The 18,590-nt window shown below is 33.7% G+C and overlaps 1 protein-coding gene across 1 annotated transcript; it reads left to right on the top strand.

Moving 5' to 3' along the window:
- Positions 1-3,642: 3,642 nt before the first annotated feature.
- LOC145643176 (protein FAR1-RELATED SEQUENCE 5-like) lies at positions 3,643-9,278 on the top strand. The gene is made up of 6 exons (XM_081694330.1): positions 3,643-3,974; positions 6,195-6,427; positions 6,952-7,200; positions 7,280-7,944; positions 8,079-8,933; positions 9,054-9,278. The coding sequence occupies exons 1-6, from the start codon at positions 3,643-3,645 to the stop codon at positions 9,276-9,278; spliced, it is 2,559 nt and encodes an 852-aa protein (XP_081550456.1).
- Positions 9,279-18,590: the final 9,312 nt, after the last annotated feature.

The following is an 18,590-nucleotide window of genomic DNA, read 5'->3' on the forward strand; positions in this document are numbered from 1 at the left end:
ATCGTGAATTGCAAATAATGTTATTCTATTTTGATTGGTAGCAGATATTTGTTTGAATAAACCAACAACAAAAAAACTGCGCTAATTATGTCTGCTAAGCGTAAGAGATCTGAATTAAGTCAATTAGCCGCGGAATTACCTAAGCGTAACCGTAGCAGTAAGCGTAAGACTAATAATAAGACAGCTCCAAGAACATGGCAACCAGTACCATTACCATTGCGAAAGGTGAACTTGTCATTGTTTTATTACAATAACTTATTTCGTTGTCATATACAAGTTATGTTACTCGGACTCTTTCATTTACCTCACGTGTCCGTGTTGACACGAGACTCGTGTCGGACACCGACACTTGGATACTTCATCAATTAACCTATACTAAAAGCGAATCTAAAATGACACTTGTCACAATCTCATTAACAATTTTTCCGCCCATTTTATTTTCCATTTTTACGCAGAATCTTTAAGGAAATCATTTTATAATAATTTAAAATATCTTTCTTCCAATTAAAATTCTTAACAATAATAATTCTCCATATAAACCCAACTAATATATTTTTACATATAAGTAGTCTTTTATTTGGTATTATTTTTGTGAAAAAAATGAGGTAATTATTATTAAACAATACTGCTATATATTATTATTATTTTTTTGAATAGCAAAAAAATTTCATTAATTAAAAGTCATACGACATCTACAATAATAGAGATTCGACGTTAACAAATGGATTAACAAATACATAAGATATTGAATCAAATAAAATTTTTTATCATAAAAACTACGATCGTCGAGTAGATCTTGCACTGCGGAGCATCTCCCGCTTATATCGCTGAAAATTACAGCCTTGTTGGAGAGACAATCTAACGATCCTTTGTAGCCGTGAGGATGTTTTCCTTCTGATTCATTTGTTCGTATTCGAAAACTTGATAACTTTTTCACCAACGAAATAATTTCACGACAATCCATTAGATATGCTACAAAACTAAGAAATTTCTCCCTCGAAAAGAGAAGATAAACTTTGTCTTTCGAAGGAGGTTGAAAAACCCTTGTCTTTCGAAGGTGGTCGAAAAATCTTTGTCTTTCGAAGGAGATCAGAAACCCGGGTTTTGGAGAGAGAAAAAAGAAAAAAAAATGATTAATTTCTGCTATATATATATTATTTAAGTCTTCAATAATACTATTAACTTTTTTTTATTTCTTTCAATTTTGTTACTTTTGCAATATGTTTAATTCAATTAAAAATAAAATCATTTTGTTAAGATATAATATATATATATATTGACATTGATAGAGTTACTTATATTTATTTTTGAATTAGTATTATGAGTTTAATTTTTTATTTTTTATTTTTATTATTATTTTTTTTTTATAAAATTCAATACAACAACTCTTTATAAAATTTAATAATAACCGTGCATTGCACGGGACTGAAACTAGTTTTTAACTAAAAACAAAACTTTTTTCAAGAAAATGGGCGAGTCCGGTACTTGGACACCCGTGTCTAATTTGACACTTCATCCGAGTCCAAGTAACATAGAATATACTCGATCTATATTGATTGCGTCACTGATTTCATGTGCAGTGCCCGAGTGTAGTCGTCAATTTCAGCCGGTTGAGCGATGATATTATTGTGTGTCATATATTTGTCTCGATTGTCCTTGAGGGAAGCCATGGCAACAAGTGCCCTTCCCGTAGATGGTGCAACTTGTGGACTAAAAGCATTGGCTCCAAATTGATCTTTTCATATCCCGCTAAATATGATTATGGTTCTAGACTAAGGTTAAGACAGCCCATCCTAGCAAAGGGAATAAGTCGTATTTTGGAAGTTGTTAAGCCAACATTCGATGAGCTAACAATTCGTTTTAGTTTCAATTTCAAATCCAAAACTGGTAGTAGCTATCAGGCCGTCAATAGGTGGGTTCAAATTGCGCTTACAAACAAGGTTACTCGCCTTCATCTGGACTTTTCATCATTGGGTGTTAGTCTCAGAAATTACACTTTTCCAGCTATACATAAGTATTCTGAAATACATAACCTAAGCAATGGAGCTCGGCTTTTTATCAATTGCATCTCTCAACTCAAGAGGCTTAAGCTGGATATTGATTCTTGCGTAGAAGAATTCTCCGTAGATTACCTGCTGGAACTTCCTAAACTCATAAAGCTTGAGCAGTTGGAAGTTGAAGTGGAACCAGATTGTTGGAATTCTCACCCTTACCTTTGGCTAATCATGCTGATAAAGGCTGCTCCATCCCTCCAGAAATTTTCAATTAAGGTAAAATTAAAGCATTCCTTGTGATTCTTAGTTGAGATTATCTATCTCATGTTCAGAAAAGTGATCTGAGTAGGGTTAAGGAATTTACTGGACCTATCACCCACCTATGCATTGGCATCTCTGTTCAGTGTCCATGCCTACCCTTCCTTGATCACTCTTTCGAATTTCATGTACTACTTTCATTTCATATTAATTGCAACTTTGGAATATTTTATATCTCACAAATAGTACTCCAAAGTTGTAACTAATATGAAACGGAGGTAGTATAAGTTGCCTTGTCCCTGTTGTGTTGAATAATTGAAGGTTGGGGCTTGAAATGTCGATGCTGTTTGCTGAACTTGAACTGTGGTTGTAATGTTGGGTTCCGTACTTATTTTCTACGCAAGATTTGGTGTATTGATGCAGAGTGTATAACTCCTTTTATCTTAATACATAGTTGTATACTAATTCTAACTCCTTTGATTTAATTTTATAGTTGTATATATTGAGGATGCCCCACTTTCTCATGATGAGAAACAAATTTTGTTTCTCACATGGCATTTTCGTAAATAAACCAACAACTTTATTCAATTTTATTTAATTGTGTAGCCCACAATAATGAAAAAGTTGTTGATTTATTCACGAAAATGCCATTATGAGAAACAAATTTGTTTCTCATGGGGGCATTTTTGTGAATAAATCAACAACTTTTTCATTATTGTGGGCTCTACAGTTGAATAAAATTGTTGGTTTATTTACGAAAATGCCATGTGAGAAACAAAAGCCATCATGAGAAAGTGGGGCATCCTCTATATTCATACTAATTCTGTTATGTATTTTTTGTAGTTGAACAGTGTGGAGGTGGATCCTGATCCTGATGAGGTGATCTATCTATATTCTTGGTGGTAGATATACATTTGTGTTTCAATTACTGTTATGTGCTAAACTGAATTTGTATTTGTGTAGGATGACTATCACAAAAACTTACTTAACATTATTGGGAAAGTACGTCATCCAAGCCTCAAGTTCATTGAGATGCTGAAATTTAGTGGAGGTTCCTCGGAGATGGAACTCGGTCAGCACTTGCTCAGTATTTCTCCATTGCTTGAGCAGCTTGTTGTTGGCTTCATAGAATGCAAGCTAAAAAGTAAGAAGAATCCTCGTGCTTATAGAAAGAAAGCTCAAAAGTTCAATAAGTGGCTACCTCCAACTGCTAAATTAGTTATACTCTAACTTTTATATTTTCCTTAATATAATTGTTTTGATTTTTAGTTGAGTTTGGATCTTTCATGAAGTGCCTTCTTGGTTAGGATCTTTACATGAATCTTCCCCTTTGTTAGAAGAATTAACTTTGGAGTTTGATCTCTTATGTAATGCACAGCCTCTAAATGCAATGCCTCTTCTAAATCTTTATTTTCCGAATTTAAAGTCTTTGAAGTTGGTAGTTGAGACTTACACTTCGAAGCCGGGCCTTGATGAGATATCTATTGATGCACCCAAATTAACACACCTTGAAATTAATCATGTATTTGGCTCCACTTTACCTTATAGCTTTCGCCATAATTCAACAGCATTAGTCGAGGCATGCATTAATTTGAAGAGGAAGGGTGAAGATGAAGGGGAACCTGTTGGATTTGAGGTTAATGAGGATGAGGAGATTCACCGGTTCTCTGAATTTTTCAGAGGAATGTCTAGTATATACAACCTTGACGGAGAATTGTTATGGTGTATTTTTTTGCTTGAATTGTTATTTTATTTATGCACGCCAATTTTATAATGTTACTAGACATGAACAGCTATGATAATGTTCTTATAATGTACAAGAAAATAATTCATGTTTGTTGTTGGCACTCAACCCTTTGACCTGTTGTGACAATTGAGGGTCTCAAAGCCACGACTGTGTTAAAAGTTTGCTTCATATTTAGTTAGCAAGGAATAAGGATGAAAACAATAGTAGTCAGTAGACAAAGTTTGCTTAATGAATGTTGATGATTAAGCTTTAATTAGTATTAGTTGGACTCAGGGGAGCTAGTTGAAAATCGGTCTAATACTAATTAAAGCTTAATCATAGGATTTTGGGAAGCCAGAGTTACTTAAGGTCTTAAGCTATGCAATTAGCTGCCTAAATTGTTTGGGCAAAAAATTACCACTGTTGTGTTATAAAGTTCGCCTTTTTCAATACGCTGTACACAGGGGATAGATAAGAGTATTAGGAAGTAACACTGCACGGGGCTGCTAACGCTGCTTCTCATAGAAAGGGTGGCAAAACTTGCAATAGCTGGTCTCTTCTCTTGCAATCTCTGTGTTATTTGTGTGAAGGTAGCTTATAACAAACTTATGCTTTTATCCCCACATGATTTATCTACAAAATCAAAGAGAAAATTGTATTATTCTTATCTATTGCAACCGAGATTCATGTGAGATCATTCACGAGCTCTTTTGCTACAAGTCACATATACCAAACTAAGCCTTTTTCCTCTTCTTTGGTTACTTGAAGTTTGATTTTTCTATAAAAGTATACTTGTATTTTTTTTTGACACAATAAAAAAAAATTGAGGAGTTTTCCTAGTACTTTCTGTATAATAAGAATGCAGACTAGCCAAGAAATTGAAGAGCACAAAATTAGAAATTATTGTGCTAGAAAGAATGGGGAAAAAAGAACTTGGTTTGGGGCGTGGAGGAACACCATTATTGAGCTCCTCATAGATGATAGATGTTTGGATCAACAATGTAAGTTAAAAAGCTCAAGCTAGTGTTTCAGTGAAGCTTTTTTCAAGCTTCCAAGGAGCTTCTTAACTTCAGATGGTTGTGTTTTTCACTTTTTCTAGCTAGTGTTTATGAACGTTAGAATTTAAGCCATGCTATGCAATTATCCCTCTTTACTATTACTTGTTCATTGGTAGAACTGTTATTGTTACACCAAGTTTATTAATCCGTACATTGGGAGTATTTTACGGAGTACTTCTTTTATGTCGTTCATACCAATTCACTTAAAAATAAGTACTCCTCTTTCGTTTTGTAATAATTGCAAAAGTAGGGATGGCACAAAGTTTTAGGAAAATTACACAGTGAGGTCCTAAAGGAGAGTTTTTTTTTTTTTTTTTTTTTTTTTTTTTTTTTTTTTTAATATAAAGTAATTAAAATTTAATTGTTAATAGGACAGAAAATTAATAAAAAAAAGTTAGTGTAAGTGGGGTTGGTAAGAGAGAAATACTCCGTAATAAAATCGTTGGGGATCTTTACCAAATAACAAAGTGTTTCAATTATTCTACAACATATGAAAAAGGAAAGTATTGTGATTATTAGGAAATGAAGAGACTAGAATAGCACAAATAATTTTTTTTTTCTTAAAAAAATATTCAATTCCAAATGACCTAAAAAAAACCCAATTATTGAAAATCTTCAAATAACTTTTAGCCCTGTTTAGTTCAAATAATCTGATTTGGTTTTTTTTTTAATTAAAAAAAAACCTTATTTTAATAATTTGATCTACAAAGACTAATTGCAAAGTCAATTCATCACAGCCCTCCAAAACTCAAATCTCATGCATTTGAGATTTTTTTTTTTTAACCAATAACTAGTAGATTACCCATTTCACTATATTATTTATTTATTTATTGAAATTAACCTTTTTTTAACACTAGTAATATTACACTTTTTTTTTTGAACGGTACTAATATTACACTTTGTGTTATTTTCTTTCGTGTATAATTTTTTTACTAACCAATAACTCGAAAATTCTTGGGTGGACCTTATGGTCTCACGTGCCACATCCCACTGAACAGCCCATCCCACTGACTTATTTCACAGCCCAGTCCACTAACTTGTTTCACAAGCCATTTCTTCTGCCACAACCTACTAATTTCCTTCCCAGTTCAACGCCATTAACAACTATAATAGAGCTCGAATTTTCATCTCTCTACTTCTAATTATACTCAATTCTAGGTTTTATTTTCTTCTTAATCAATCAATTTCTTCAAATTTCATGGAGAATTCTTCTATACAATCAATTGAAATGGATCTAAATCGAAGTATACAGGACACTATAGAAAACTTCGATATTAATGTCATCAATTTCGATCTGAACGAAGCTGTTAAAGATGAAGAACAAGCTATTATTGAAGCTGAGGATGAGAATGAAGTTCATGAGGAAAATCAATCTCTAATGAAACCTCAAGGTATTATACGATATATTTATATGCAATTCATATTAGAATTTGATAATGTGAATTAAACGATTATGCAATTGTTTGATTTGAAGATTAAATTAGACATTTAGGTTTTAATTTGATAATTTGAATTAGGCGATTATATAATGCAATTATGAATTAAGCGATTATGCATATTTATGTTGATTGAAAATTAAGTAATTATGCGTAATTTATGTTGATTGAATTATGCGTAATTTATGTTGATTGAATTATGCGTAATTGTGAATTAAGCAGTTATGCGTAATTTATGATGATTGAAAGTTAAGCGATTAAGTGTAATTTATGTTGATTGAAAATTAAGCGATTATGCATAATTAAGCAACTTTTAAGTAATATAGTTGCCTTTAGTGATAGTATAGTGATCTATTTTTAAAAATAAATACATTGTACTTATATGATGCTTGTTAAAGCTTTTCTGACATGCAAAGCCACTTTTAAGTAACATAGTTGCCTTTAGTGATAGTATAGTGATCTATTTTTTAAAATAACAGGTGCAAGTAATAACGATGAGATTAGTGGTTGGTTAGTAGGAGAAACTCGAGCAACACTTGCGGAAATTCATGAATTGTATTGTCAACATGCTGCTGCAGTTGGTTTTAGTGTTAGAAAAGCAAAACAAACAAGCAAAATTAGAACTAAAGATATCATCACCAAAAAGTTCTTTGTATGTTCTGCAGCAGGATTAAGAAATTCTGGTAAAAAGAAGGAAAAAATTGCAGAAGAACTCTTGACAGAGGAAAGTTCTTCGGTTAAAAAAAAAAACAAGACAAAGTAGGAGAGTTCTAATAACAAGGACAAACTGTAATGCTTTGATAACAGCAAAATTGAATGAGGAAGGGCAATTTGAGATAGTTCAGCATGTGTTGGTGCACAATCATCCACTCACTAGACCACAATGGAACCATTTCCACCGTTCAGAGCGTGCAATAACTGGAATTAAAGGGCAAGTGATTGAGGCCATGCAAGAATCTGGACTAAGACCTATGGAATCCTTTAATTACATATCAAATGAAGCTGGTGGAGAAGATGTTATTGGTCATACAGTGAAAGACCACATGAATTATTGTTATAAACTGAAAATAAAGGCCATTGAAGGAGGAGATTCTCAAGTAGTTTGTGACAAACTACAGGAAGCTTATTCTGAGGACCCTAACTTCTTTTTCAGAGTAAGGTTGGATTCAGATGGAAGGGTTTGTAACTTGTTTTGGAGGGATTCCATGATGCTTGAAGATTATAAAATATATGGGGATGTCACTGTATTTGACACCACATATAGGACTAATCGTTACAACCTCATCTGTGCACCCTATGTAGGAATAAACAACCATTGGAAGAACACTATGTTTGCTTGTTCTTTTATTGGTGATGAGACCACAGATTCATTTGTGTGGTTATTTGAGACCTTCAAAAAGGAAATGGGTGGTAAATGTCATGTATCACTATTTACAGACCAAGATGCAGCCATGGCAGCAGCAATACCAAAGGTAATTTCTAATTTTGAAGGAACTTTTTGAATACCACTACATCTAAATATGTTTGTACTAAAATTATATAGTTACCTATATTTTAAATGCAATAACCAATTTTGAAACTATAGTAACTGTATAAAAATGTGCAGGTATTTCCAAATACTAGACATAGATTATGTCTATGGCACTTGATTCAAAATGTTGTAACAAGATTTGGAGTTTTGAAGAGTGATGATACATTCAAAGCTGCTTTCATGAAATGCTTGAGTGGTTGTATTAATGAAGCTCAGTTTAAAGTATGTTGGCATTCAATGATGACAAAGTACAAACTGAAAAACAATAGTTGGTTCAAAAGGTTATACTCACTAAAGCACAAGTGGTCAACATCTCTAAGTAAGGACTTTTTCTCCGCAGGAATCTTGTCATCACAGAGAAGTGAGAGCACAAATCATGCAGTGGGATTCAAAGCAAACAAGAAAACAAGTTTGACAGAATTATGCAACATATTTCAGAAGATAGTGAAGACTTGGAGAAGGAATGAGGATTTTTATGAGTTCAATAGCATAAAATCGATTCCTACTTCAAGCTATCCAATGTCTGCCTTACTAATACATGCTGCTGAGGTTTATACACATACATTATTCAGGGACTTTGAAGAAGAATTCAACCTAGCCATTGGATCTCAAACTAAACTGCTATTCATTAATGGAGACAAAATGGTTTACCAAGTGTACCTTGAAGGCAGAGATGGCACAACTCAAGCAGTAACTTATGATCCAGTTAACCAAACAATTCAATGTCCATGCAAGAATTTTGAAGAGTCAGGTTGGTTATGCTTCCATAGCCTTAGAATCTTACACATGCATTTTGTTGAAAAAATCCCAGAGCAATACATATCTGTCAGGTGGACTAAAGTGGCTAAGGATAAAGTTTGGGAGAGTATTGAGGCAGAGCAAAGGAAGAAGGGGACATTAAACAACTTCACACCCTGGAGGCTACACATGGTGAGGAAGTATTATAGTTTAATCCTTAAGAGCCACAAGTTTGAAAAAGCAAGGAAAATCTTAGAAGAAAGCTAGGCAAAAGATTCAAGTGCAATTGATGAGATTATTTCTGCTATGAAGTCAACTGACAACCATTCTGAGAACACTACAGGTGTAGAAGAGAATTCAGAAGCAACTTCATCTAATGTGGTTCAAGTACTAGACCCAGCTCGTGCAAAAACTAAAGGAGGCCAATCAAATAAAAGGATTCCAGGAAGCTATGACTACATGAAAAAGGGGAAGAGGAGGAAACATAGAGAATTTGGTGCCAAAACACCAAATATTAATAATAAGTATATGCTCTGATAGTCTTAAGACATCAAATTTTATCTTAAGAACAATATTTTTTTATCATAGTAACCTGAATTGTTACATGGTTACCTTTTATTTGTAATTTCATTCTTGGAAACTTTATATCTTTTAAATACTTATATAGTTTCTTTTTTTTAAGATACAGTGTCTTTTTTTATGATATAGTGTCTTTTATGATTGACATAGTGTCCTTTGTTATAGTATAATGTCTTTTGATTTGATCTTAATTGTACTTATTGCTTTTCAAAGAAACAAGGAATAAAGCACATGAGTATTGTAATACCTTATACACAAAGCTTTTTTCTCTAACACTGTGTTTGGATAGGAAGAAATGGATGGAAAAGAAGAGAAGAGAAATGGAGGGGGGCAAAATCTCTTGTTTGGGTAAAAGATTGGGGGGAGGAAGGGGAAGGAGAGGGAGGGATCCATTTTCCCTCTCTCTATAATAACCATAATCTCTCCAAAATTGGAGAGATTTGGAGGGAAAATGAAGCTCACCTCCCCCTCCCTTTCTTTTCCCTTCCCTTCCTCCATTTTCCCTCCCCTTCTTTTCCTTCTTACTTTGCTATCCAAACAATGCGTAAACTTGTTGTTAATTGGTAGTTTGCTGTCCTACACAGAAGGCTCCTTTTAGTTGTTAAAGCTGTTTCAATGTTTCCTGTGATCAACAGATAACAAATCAAGAAAATGAAATGCTCAAATCTTAAAACTAAATACTGATTATTATGATATAGTATCTTTTATGATTAACATAGTAACCTTTAATTTTGAGATATATACTTCTTGGAATAGTAAACTTTTTTTTACAATATAGTGATCTTTATTTTAATATAGTAATCTTTATATAATACCCTTATACTGTTAGTTTATTACCATTAGTTAACATAGTCCATATTTTGACTTAGTTACCTTTATATTTAGAATAGTAACCTTATTAATAAAATAGTGACTTTATTTTAACATATAGTGACCTGTGATAATTACCATTAATTTAAAACATAGTCCTTAATTTTGACACTATAAAATATTGAAAAGGAAGTGGCCTTTTTTTACCAAACAAAGACCTTATAAATAATATAGTGACTTTATTTTAACATATAGTGACCTATGGTAATGAAGTGACATTTTTAAACCAAACAAAGACTTTTTAAATAATATAGTGACTTTATTTTAACATATAGTGACCTATGGTAATGAAGTGACCTTTTTAAACCAAACAAAGACCTTATCAATAATATAGTGACTTTATTTTAACATAAGATAACAGAGATCTTTAATAATTGAATTAAACAAACAATATACCATTTTCATAAAATATTGGCAAAAGCTTGTTTACACAAAATGAATATTTTTCCATTCTTCATTCAATAACCTACACAAAAGTTGAATGAATACTAATTAGCTATACATTCTTCAAAGTACTTTGCTTAGTTTCAGAAAATTATGATAACAACTAAGTTTAAAAATCAGTTACACAATGTTAAGCCTTTCCTTGCTTAGTTTTAGAAAATTATGATATCTTAAGCCTTTCCTTTCTTCTTCTTGTCTACAGTCTGCTAGATCTCCAATTCAAAGTAGGAAACTCCAAAGCATATTCAACCATAGCTCCAGATTGAGTAAGTCTTTGATCAAAGAAGGTACTGATCATATCACACTACCAAAAAATCATATAATCAAATCACAGTCACATTAAATGATCTATTAAGAGTCATTATAACATGTAAACTAGTTTAAAATTTGTCCAAATCCTAATTACTAAAACTCACTATCAAAACCTTTAGACAAGAAAACAGTGAAAATATGGAAGAGTGAGAAAGTAATACCAAGAGACTAGATAACTTTTTCAAGAAGTTACGACCATCCTCATCATAATTCAGATTATCAATAAACTGAATTTGTCCTTCAGTCAAATTCACCACAAATAAGCAATAGTGATTGCCACAAAGACAAGGTAAAAATATCTGCAACAAAGATATCATAATTAGCAATAAAAAAACACACATATCATTTGTAATTGTGATAAAGGTACCTACAACATAAAAAAAAAAAAAAAATACAACTACCAAAACAATTGTATAAAAAGTACCGGTAGAAACCAAAACAATTTATAATGTAGACTTTCTAAGAGTATTTTACAATATGCACTCTCATTTAAATATAGGTAACTACAACATAAAAAAAGGAATTATATTATCATAAAAAAAAGAAACCACTTCTGACAAATCAAAATTATTGCAAGCTATTTTCATCCACTCCTCCAATTCTTGATATACATTGTCCACTAGTTGTGAATTGTCATCACTGCCGGCAGCTTCTACTATTGTAACCTTCATAACATTTAAACAAATAAAAAAATAAGTGAAAAGTAAAAACATGTATAAACATTGAAATAATTAAACAACTCACACTAATTGAAGAACCAAAGTACAATTTTCGAGGTCCATCCTTAAGAAATTTCTGATTTTCATTGAGAAGCAACGCCCAACAATCCAAAATACTATTGCTCATGATTTCAGAAGGCTCTCCTAATGTGTAGAACTCTTGCCTTTGAATCAAATGATTTTCATGAAAGCATACCAATAGTTCACTGTGTCAAAAAATATAAAATAAGAATTAAAAAAGTGTTTCATAAATAAATAAAAAAATAAAAGAAAATCAATGTAATCAAACAAAAGCTTACTTACTTAGGAGGCAAACAAGAATCATTGATAATGCAATAGTCAACAATCTCTAGGACTAATGGATCCAATAACTTCATTTCCTTGTTATTTGACTTCAAAAAGTGTGAAATAACAATAAGCCTTTCATCAGATTTCCAATTAAAAGAAATCGAACACCTGGACCCTCCATTTGTAATAATATTTTCAAAGCCAATCACAGGTAAAGTTCCCCTAATTTCCTCCCTCCCTTCATTTGTCTTGTTGTGGTCAAATGCAGAAACTTGATCCAACACCTCGGGCATTTTTGTCACCCAAATAGCAAGTTCAGAGATCTCATCAATCACAGATTGAACTTGAGGATCCAAAAAAAACAGATCATCCTGAGACACATTAATACCAGGAGCATTGTGGATCTCATTGCGGCGTGAAAGAAGAATCTGTTTTATCTTGTCATTGTAAAAACAAGATATCACATTCATATCTCTTTTCATGAACAAAAATTGTTCATGAACAGGATGCAAAGAGATTAAAAAAAATCATGTATAAATATTTAAATCAAATCCAATAATTTAAAAAAAAAAGAAAAGAATAAAAGTCAGCTATTCCTTACATCAATAGCAGATGAATGGATCTCATGATCTGACATCGAACCTGGTGGGAAATTAAACTGTATTGTACCAGTGTAATCCCCCGTATTTTTAAATATATTATAAATGAAATTATATTTTATTTATAATATTTATTTGTATTTTTCCGGAATTTAATTTCAAAAGTTTCAATTTTTAATTTGGGTCGAAAATTATTTTGGTACAAATTTTTATACATACCTTCATTCTATAATTCATGTCCAAATAAACAAAGCCAAACTCATCTTACTTACTTAATTGGCCCATTAATTTTATGAGGCCCAACTACACCACTCCCTCTCCTATAAATACCCCATACATCCCCAAATTTTTTCCGACACAAAAAGGTTAGTAAATTCTTTTCTCTTTATTTTATTTGTCTTATTTTCCCTTTATTTTTCTTTTCTTTTATTTTTTTCCCCTTCTTTTTCCTTTTTCTTTTCTTTTCTTTATTTTTCTTTTTCCCTTTCCTCCTCCTTCACGTGAGGAAACCCTCACTCACACCACCTGCCGCCCAGCCACCTCCGGCGCACCCCCCTGCCGCCGGCCACCTGACACTGGCGACCCACCGACAGCCCACCATGGCCCACTCCCCTTTCCTCCTCCTTTGTTTTTATTTTTTTTTTAGTTTTGCTTAGAATTGATTTAATTGTTTTGGGTTTTGATTTTGTGGTATAAAGATTATATTTTTAGTATCAAAATCATGTTTTTGATAGCTTAAACCTATCATTTCAGATTTTAATTGTGTTATATATTTTCAGATTTTATAATTTATAAACCTAGGGTTTTAATTTAATCAAATTGGGATTTTAGGGTTCTAATAAGCAATTAATTTGGGGCTTTTGTTCCTATTGTATTTATAATGATTAATTAACCATAAAAACATGTTTTTAATGGAGTTTTAAGAACTTTTAATCTAAATTATATTGCTGGAAATTTGGTTAAGTATTAATTTATTGTTGTTGGTTGTTTTCTAGGAATTGATTATTTCTTAGGAGACTTTTAAGTGATTAAAAGTGGCACAAAGGATTGTTTATACGAGGTACGTACATGTCTACTTCGTTGTAAGTAGTATCATGTTTAGGTACCAAAGAAAAGAACTTAGTTTCATGATTAGAGAACACTTGGATGAAAATTGTTTGGTTATATATTTAATTAATTCATGTATTTATGTTTATGAGGCATGTTTTGGTGAATTAATTATGCTTGTATGGAATTATGGGTGCAAGTATGTTGAATTATATTGGATTAATTATTTGTATGGAATGTTGATACAAGCATATTTTTTTTGGATTGGTTTGTTAACCACATTTGGATTATTAAAGGATTGGAATTGAATGGTTTAAGTGGAATGAATTTATTAATTATTCCACAAGGTTATTATTATTTTATTTTATTACTCAATCATGACTTGTTAGTATGTTGAGTAAAGGTGGATTACGCCAAAATGGCTAGGTGGGTTGACTATGTTCAACAATTTGGATAATTTGGAAGTTTAATGAAATTAAAGGTCAATTTGTGATGTGATCACCATTGTCCTAAATAAGATTAAAAGTAAATTGATGTATGATTTTTATGTATGGTCTATTTGATTGAGTCGGCTATTAATTAAAATTGTAATCACGTAAAGTGAAACATGGATGAGCAATAAAACTCTAGAAAGCGTGCACTTCTAGAGTATTGACAATTATGGGTTGGGGTACACGGTGGTAGCCTGTGGCTTTCCGAGGCTTGTTTGATCAACATGTCCTCTTCTCTTTTGGTATTTACATTTTTATTTTATAATGAAAGTTAGATGGGATCCTAGACTAACTTTGTGAGAATGCAGTCGCGCCCATTCTTGCATCGCGCTAAACTTTTATTTTAAATGGTCATTTGGGACCAAAATGATTTGGTGGATTGGACAACTTCGTCTATTGCTTACTCCAAATTAAATTAATTAAATTAAATATAAAGAGTCAAGTTTTTGGAATTGATTAGCAAGTATGTTGAGTCGATTGAATTGTTTAAATGTGGAGTCTTGATTAATGAATTCGGGTTGTATGTTTATTTACTTTAATTAGTTGAGCATGCTAGGTTTGGTACGTTGTAGCTTGTATGTACTCAGCTAAGTTGGTTGCGTGCTTTTATATGTGTTTTCTTTTGGTCATGGCCTTCGCTTTTCAATAACCCTGTGATGATCCAATTATTACACTTGTATTATTGGGGAGTAGTATTGCACAGGTTAGCTTGATGATGTGAAATTCGGTGATTTGACATACGCATTGTCAAGGGATTGGTGTGATTGAGAGTATTCGTTCTTTGTGTTGAACTTATTTATGTTTTACTACTTTAATTATGTTTTGGGATTTGGAATATTGGTTTGGTTTTAATAAGGGCCTTTATGGTTCCAATTTGTAAGCTTTGACTTATTGGTCTTCTAAATTATATTATTTTAATATTTAAGTTGGTTTTCCGCTGCAATACTTTGATAAAGCCTTAACGTTTTAACACGTGGCGGTAACATGCCAATGGTTCTCCTCTATTTTTATTTAAAGTAAGTGGTTTGGAAAAGGGAGAATTATTGGGGTGTTACAACCAGGTACATCATTACCCTCCCTAACATTTTCAACATTTCCCACACTTCCCCCTGTAGTACCCACAGGAGCATCCTGAAAATTCAGCTTACGACTAACAGGATACACATCACAGAGCAAAATCCCTGACCCAAAACTTTTCGACAATTTTTCCTTCTTAATTATGTCCCTAATCAACTCATCATTCCAATGTTGAATTAAGGGTAAAGAAGTACTTAATTCAACATTCCTAAATTTCAACCTATGAAAGTAAATAATGTCCAACATCAAAATACAACCACAACAGTTCTGAATTTCTCCTTTTTGGTAACTTTTAACACCTTCACACAGTTTTTCAAGAACATATTTACACCAATTCAAATTTTTAATTTGTCCAACATCATCAAGTGCCTTAGCAATCCTACGATCAGCAGTTCGGTTAGAAGTAGGAGCCAAAAAAGAGGATACTGCATGCATAACAAAGAGTTGCTTAAATTCATCTCCACCTTGATCTAAAGTAGGTATCCTATCCTCTAACAAATTAAGTGGAATTTGGTCATTTTCATCTGCCAACCCAAAATTCAACCTCCAATTATGTTTGAAAACAAATTCAGGATTACTTTTATTAGCAGATCGAGGTATCTCCTCAACATAATTAGGGTTCAAAGGAAGGCAAAATACATCATTGTAGACACCTAAAAATGTCTCCCCAAAACCAAACCCTCAAACAGTTCTACCTTTCACGCCTTGGCTTAAGGATAGAACCACGAGTCAAGTATGGACTCCTTTGAGTACTTGAAGAAGGAATTTTGAAGTAGAAAAGGGGTAGGCTAGTGTTTAGGCTAAAGCATAGAAGAGAGAAAATTAATCAGAGAATTACTCGGTGCCCCGTTCATCAGAAATGAGGGGGTATTTATAGGGAAAATGTGCTGAGGGAGCACACGGAACCCTAAAATGATAAAAACCCTAAAAAAGTATCCCGTGACACGGTCAAACTGTACCGTGACACGGGAAGCTCCACCGTCAGACGGTACACTTTCCCGTGACACGGTACATTTTTGGTGTGACGCGGGAAATTTTCAGAAAACGGGATAAAAAACGCGTTAAGGGTTTACGCGGAAAAGACACGGAATGTCCCGTGTCACGGCAGACCTCCCGTGTCACGGGAAATCCCACCGTCAGACGGGAAGGATTCCCGTGACACGGTAGGTACCTGCCGTGGCGCGGGAAATTCCAGCCTGTTTTTCCGTCTAAATACATTTTTAACCCTAATTTCCTTCGGCATTTTAAGTGCCGATTGATAATTTCGGGCCTTTTCTGACTTTTTATTATTTGGGCTAAAATAAGAAAATAATTAAATTAAAATAAATAAAGGGTTTGGGCCAAAAATAAATAATAAAACAATAAAATAAAAAAGGCTTGGGATAAAAATTAATTAATAAGTTTGGGCTGAAATTAAAACTATGCTTTTACCAAACATCAAGACTAATCCATGGACTGTTCAAAAATATGAATTTAATAAAATACGATTTTTTAAGCACTCTCGGGATTAAATACTAAACCCGACCAATAGTGGCGGTGAAAGGTTGTTCATCATCGGGTTTGGTTTTGGGGAGACATTTTTAGGTGTCTACAGAAGCCCCCACTTTGACTGAGTTTGTAGAAACGTCAGTTTCGAAAACGATAGTCAAAGTAGCCGATAGGGACGGAGAATGATTTAAGACGTTCTGCGATCCTAAATCATTCTGTATACGCCGATACCTGCAGAATAATGTTAGTTCTACAGATAAAAGAGTAAAGGGATAGAATGCTTATCTAACACCAGTGTATTGGTGGCAAATGAGCTTGGTAGCTTCCTATGCTTGAAGGAATCCACCGGATGACGTCTGTTGAAACGCTTTCCATGCCTGAGGAAAGCCGACTGAGGAGTTTGGTAGTTTTCTAAGCCTGAAGAAACCTACCGGATAATACTTTCCATTCTTGAGGAAAGTCGACGTATGAATTTGGTGTCATTCTATGCTTGAAGAAATCCACCGATGATGCTTTCCATGCTTGAGGAAAGCCGACTTGGCGGTTTTCTATACTTGAAGAAAAATCCACCGATAACGCTTTCCAAGCTTGAGGAAAGCCGACTTGGCGGTTTTCTATACTTGAAGAAAAATCCACCGATAACGCTTTCCAAGCCTGAGGAAAGCCGACTGATGAATATGGTGTCATTCTATGCTTGAAGAATTCCACCGATAGTGCCTTCCATGCTTGAGGAAAGCCGATTTGGCGGTTTTCTATACTTGAAGAAAAATCCACCGGATAATACTTTCCATGCTTGAGGAAAGCCGATTTGGCGGTTTTCTATACTTGAAGAAAAATCCACCGGATAATACTTTCCATGCTTGAGGAAAGTCGAAAGATGATGAGATTGCAAGTCTCTGTGTATCGAGAACCTTGCGCCGTGAAATGATGGTGGTCTGCTTGTCCCCGGACGTGGGCTGTAGATGGTCCGCTTGTCCCCGGACGTGGGCTGTAGATGGTCCGTTTATCCCCGGACGTGGGCTGTAGATAAGACCTGCAAAAATAAATTTGTCAATGGACTCGTATATACTGTGATTGACTTGACCACTAACTTGACCAAGTTTGACTTGATGTGACATGACATGTGTATGACTTGTGAGTGTGTGTGTGTGTGTATATGTGTGTGTGTAGACACAAGCAAACGAAGATGCAAAAGCAAAAATTTTCCGTCAATTTTTGTCATGAGTGGAGGGTACCGACTTTCTCCCGAAAAAGAAAGATGTGAAAACTGAACTTTTATTTTCGAACTTCCTTCGATGAAAACTTGGAAAAAGTTTTTTGAACTTCCCCAAAATAAAATAATGAAAAGGGAGAGAAGTTTTGAACTTCCTCCTTGAGCAAGACGAAATGATTCGTATGGATTGAATTGTTTGTCCTGAAAATAATGTATGCATGATGCATGTTCTTAGGCCAGGAGGCTAAGGACAATTACATCATGTGACACGATAGATGAATGAACTTAAGTCATGGAGCTAAGCATCACATATGGTGTAAAGAAGCGATTTTGAACGTCACTTAGGTCTGGAAGCTAAGCACGTATACTGATTATTGCATAATGAACGTTGCTTAGGTCAAGGAGCTAAGCACGATATGCTTTCCCCAAAACCAAACCCTCAAACAGTTCTACCTTTCACGCCTTGGCTTAAGGATAGAACCACGAGTAAAGTATGGACTCCTTTGAGTACTCGAAGAAGGAATTTTGAAGTAGAAAAGGGGTAGGCTAGTGTTTAGGCTAAAGCATAGAAGAGAGAAAATTAATCAGAGAATTACTCGGTGCCCCGTTCATCAGAAATGAGGGGGTATTTATAGGGAAATTGTGCTGAGGGAGCACACGGAACCCTAAAATGATAAAAACCCTAAAAAAGTATCCCGTGACACGGTCAAACTGTACCGTGA

Source organism: Chenopodium album, chromosome 8 (assembly GCF_948465745.1).
Source record: "Chenopodium album chromosome 8, dcCheAlbu1.1, whole genome shotgun sequence".
NCBI lineage: Eukaryota > Viridiplantae > Streptophyta > Magnoliopsida > Caryophyllales > Amaranthaceae > Chenopodium > Chenopodium album.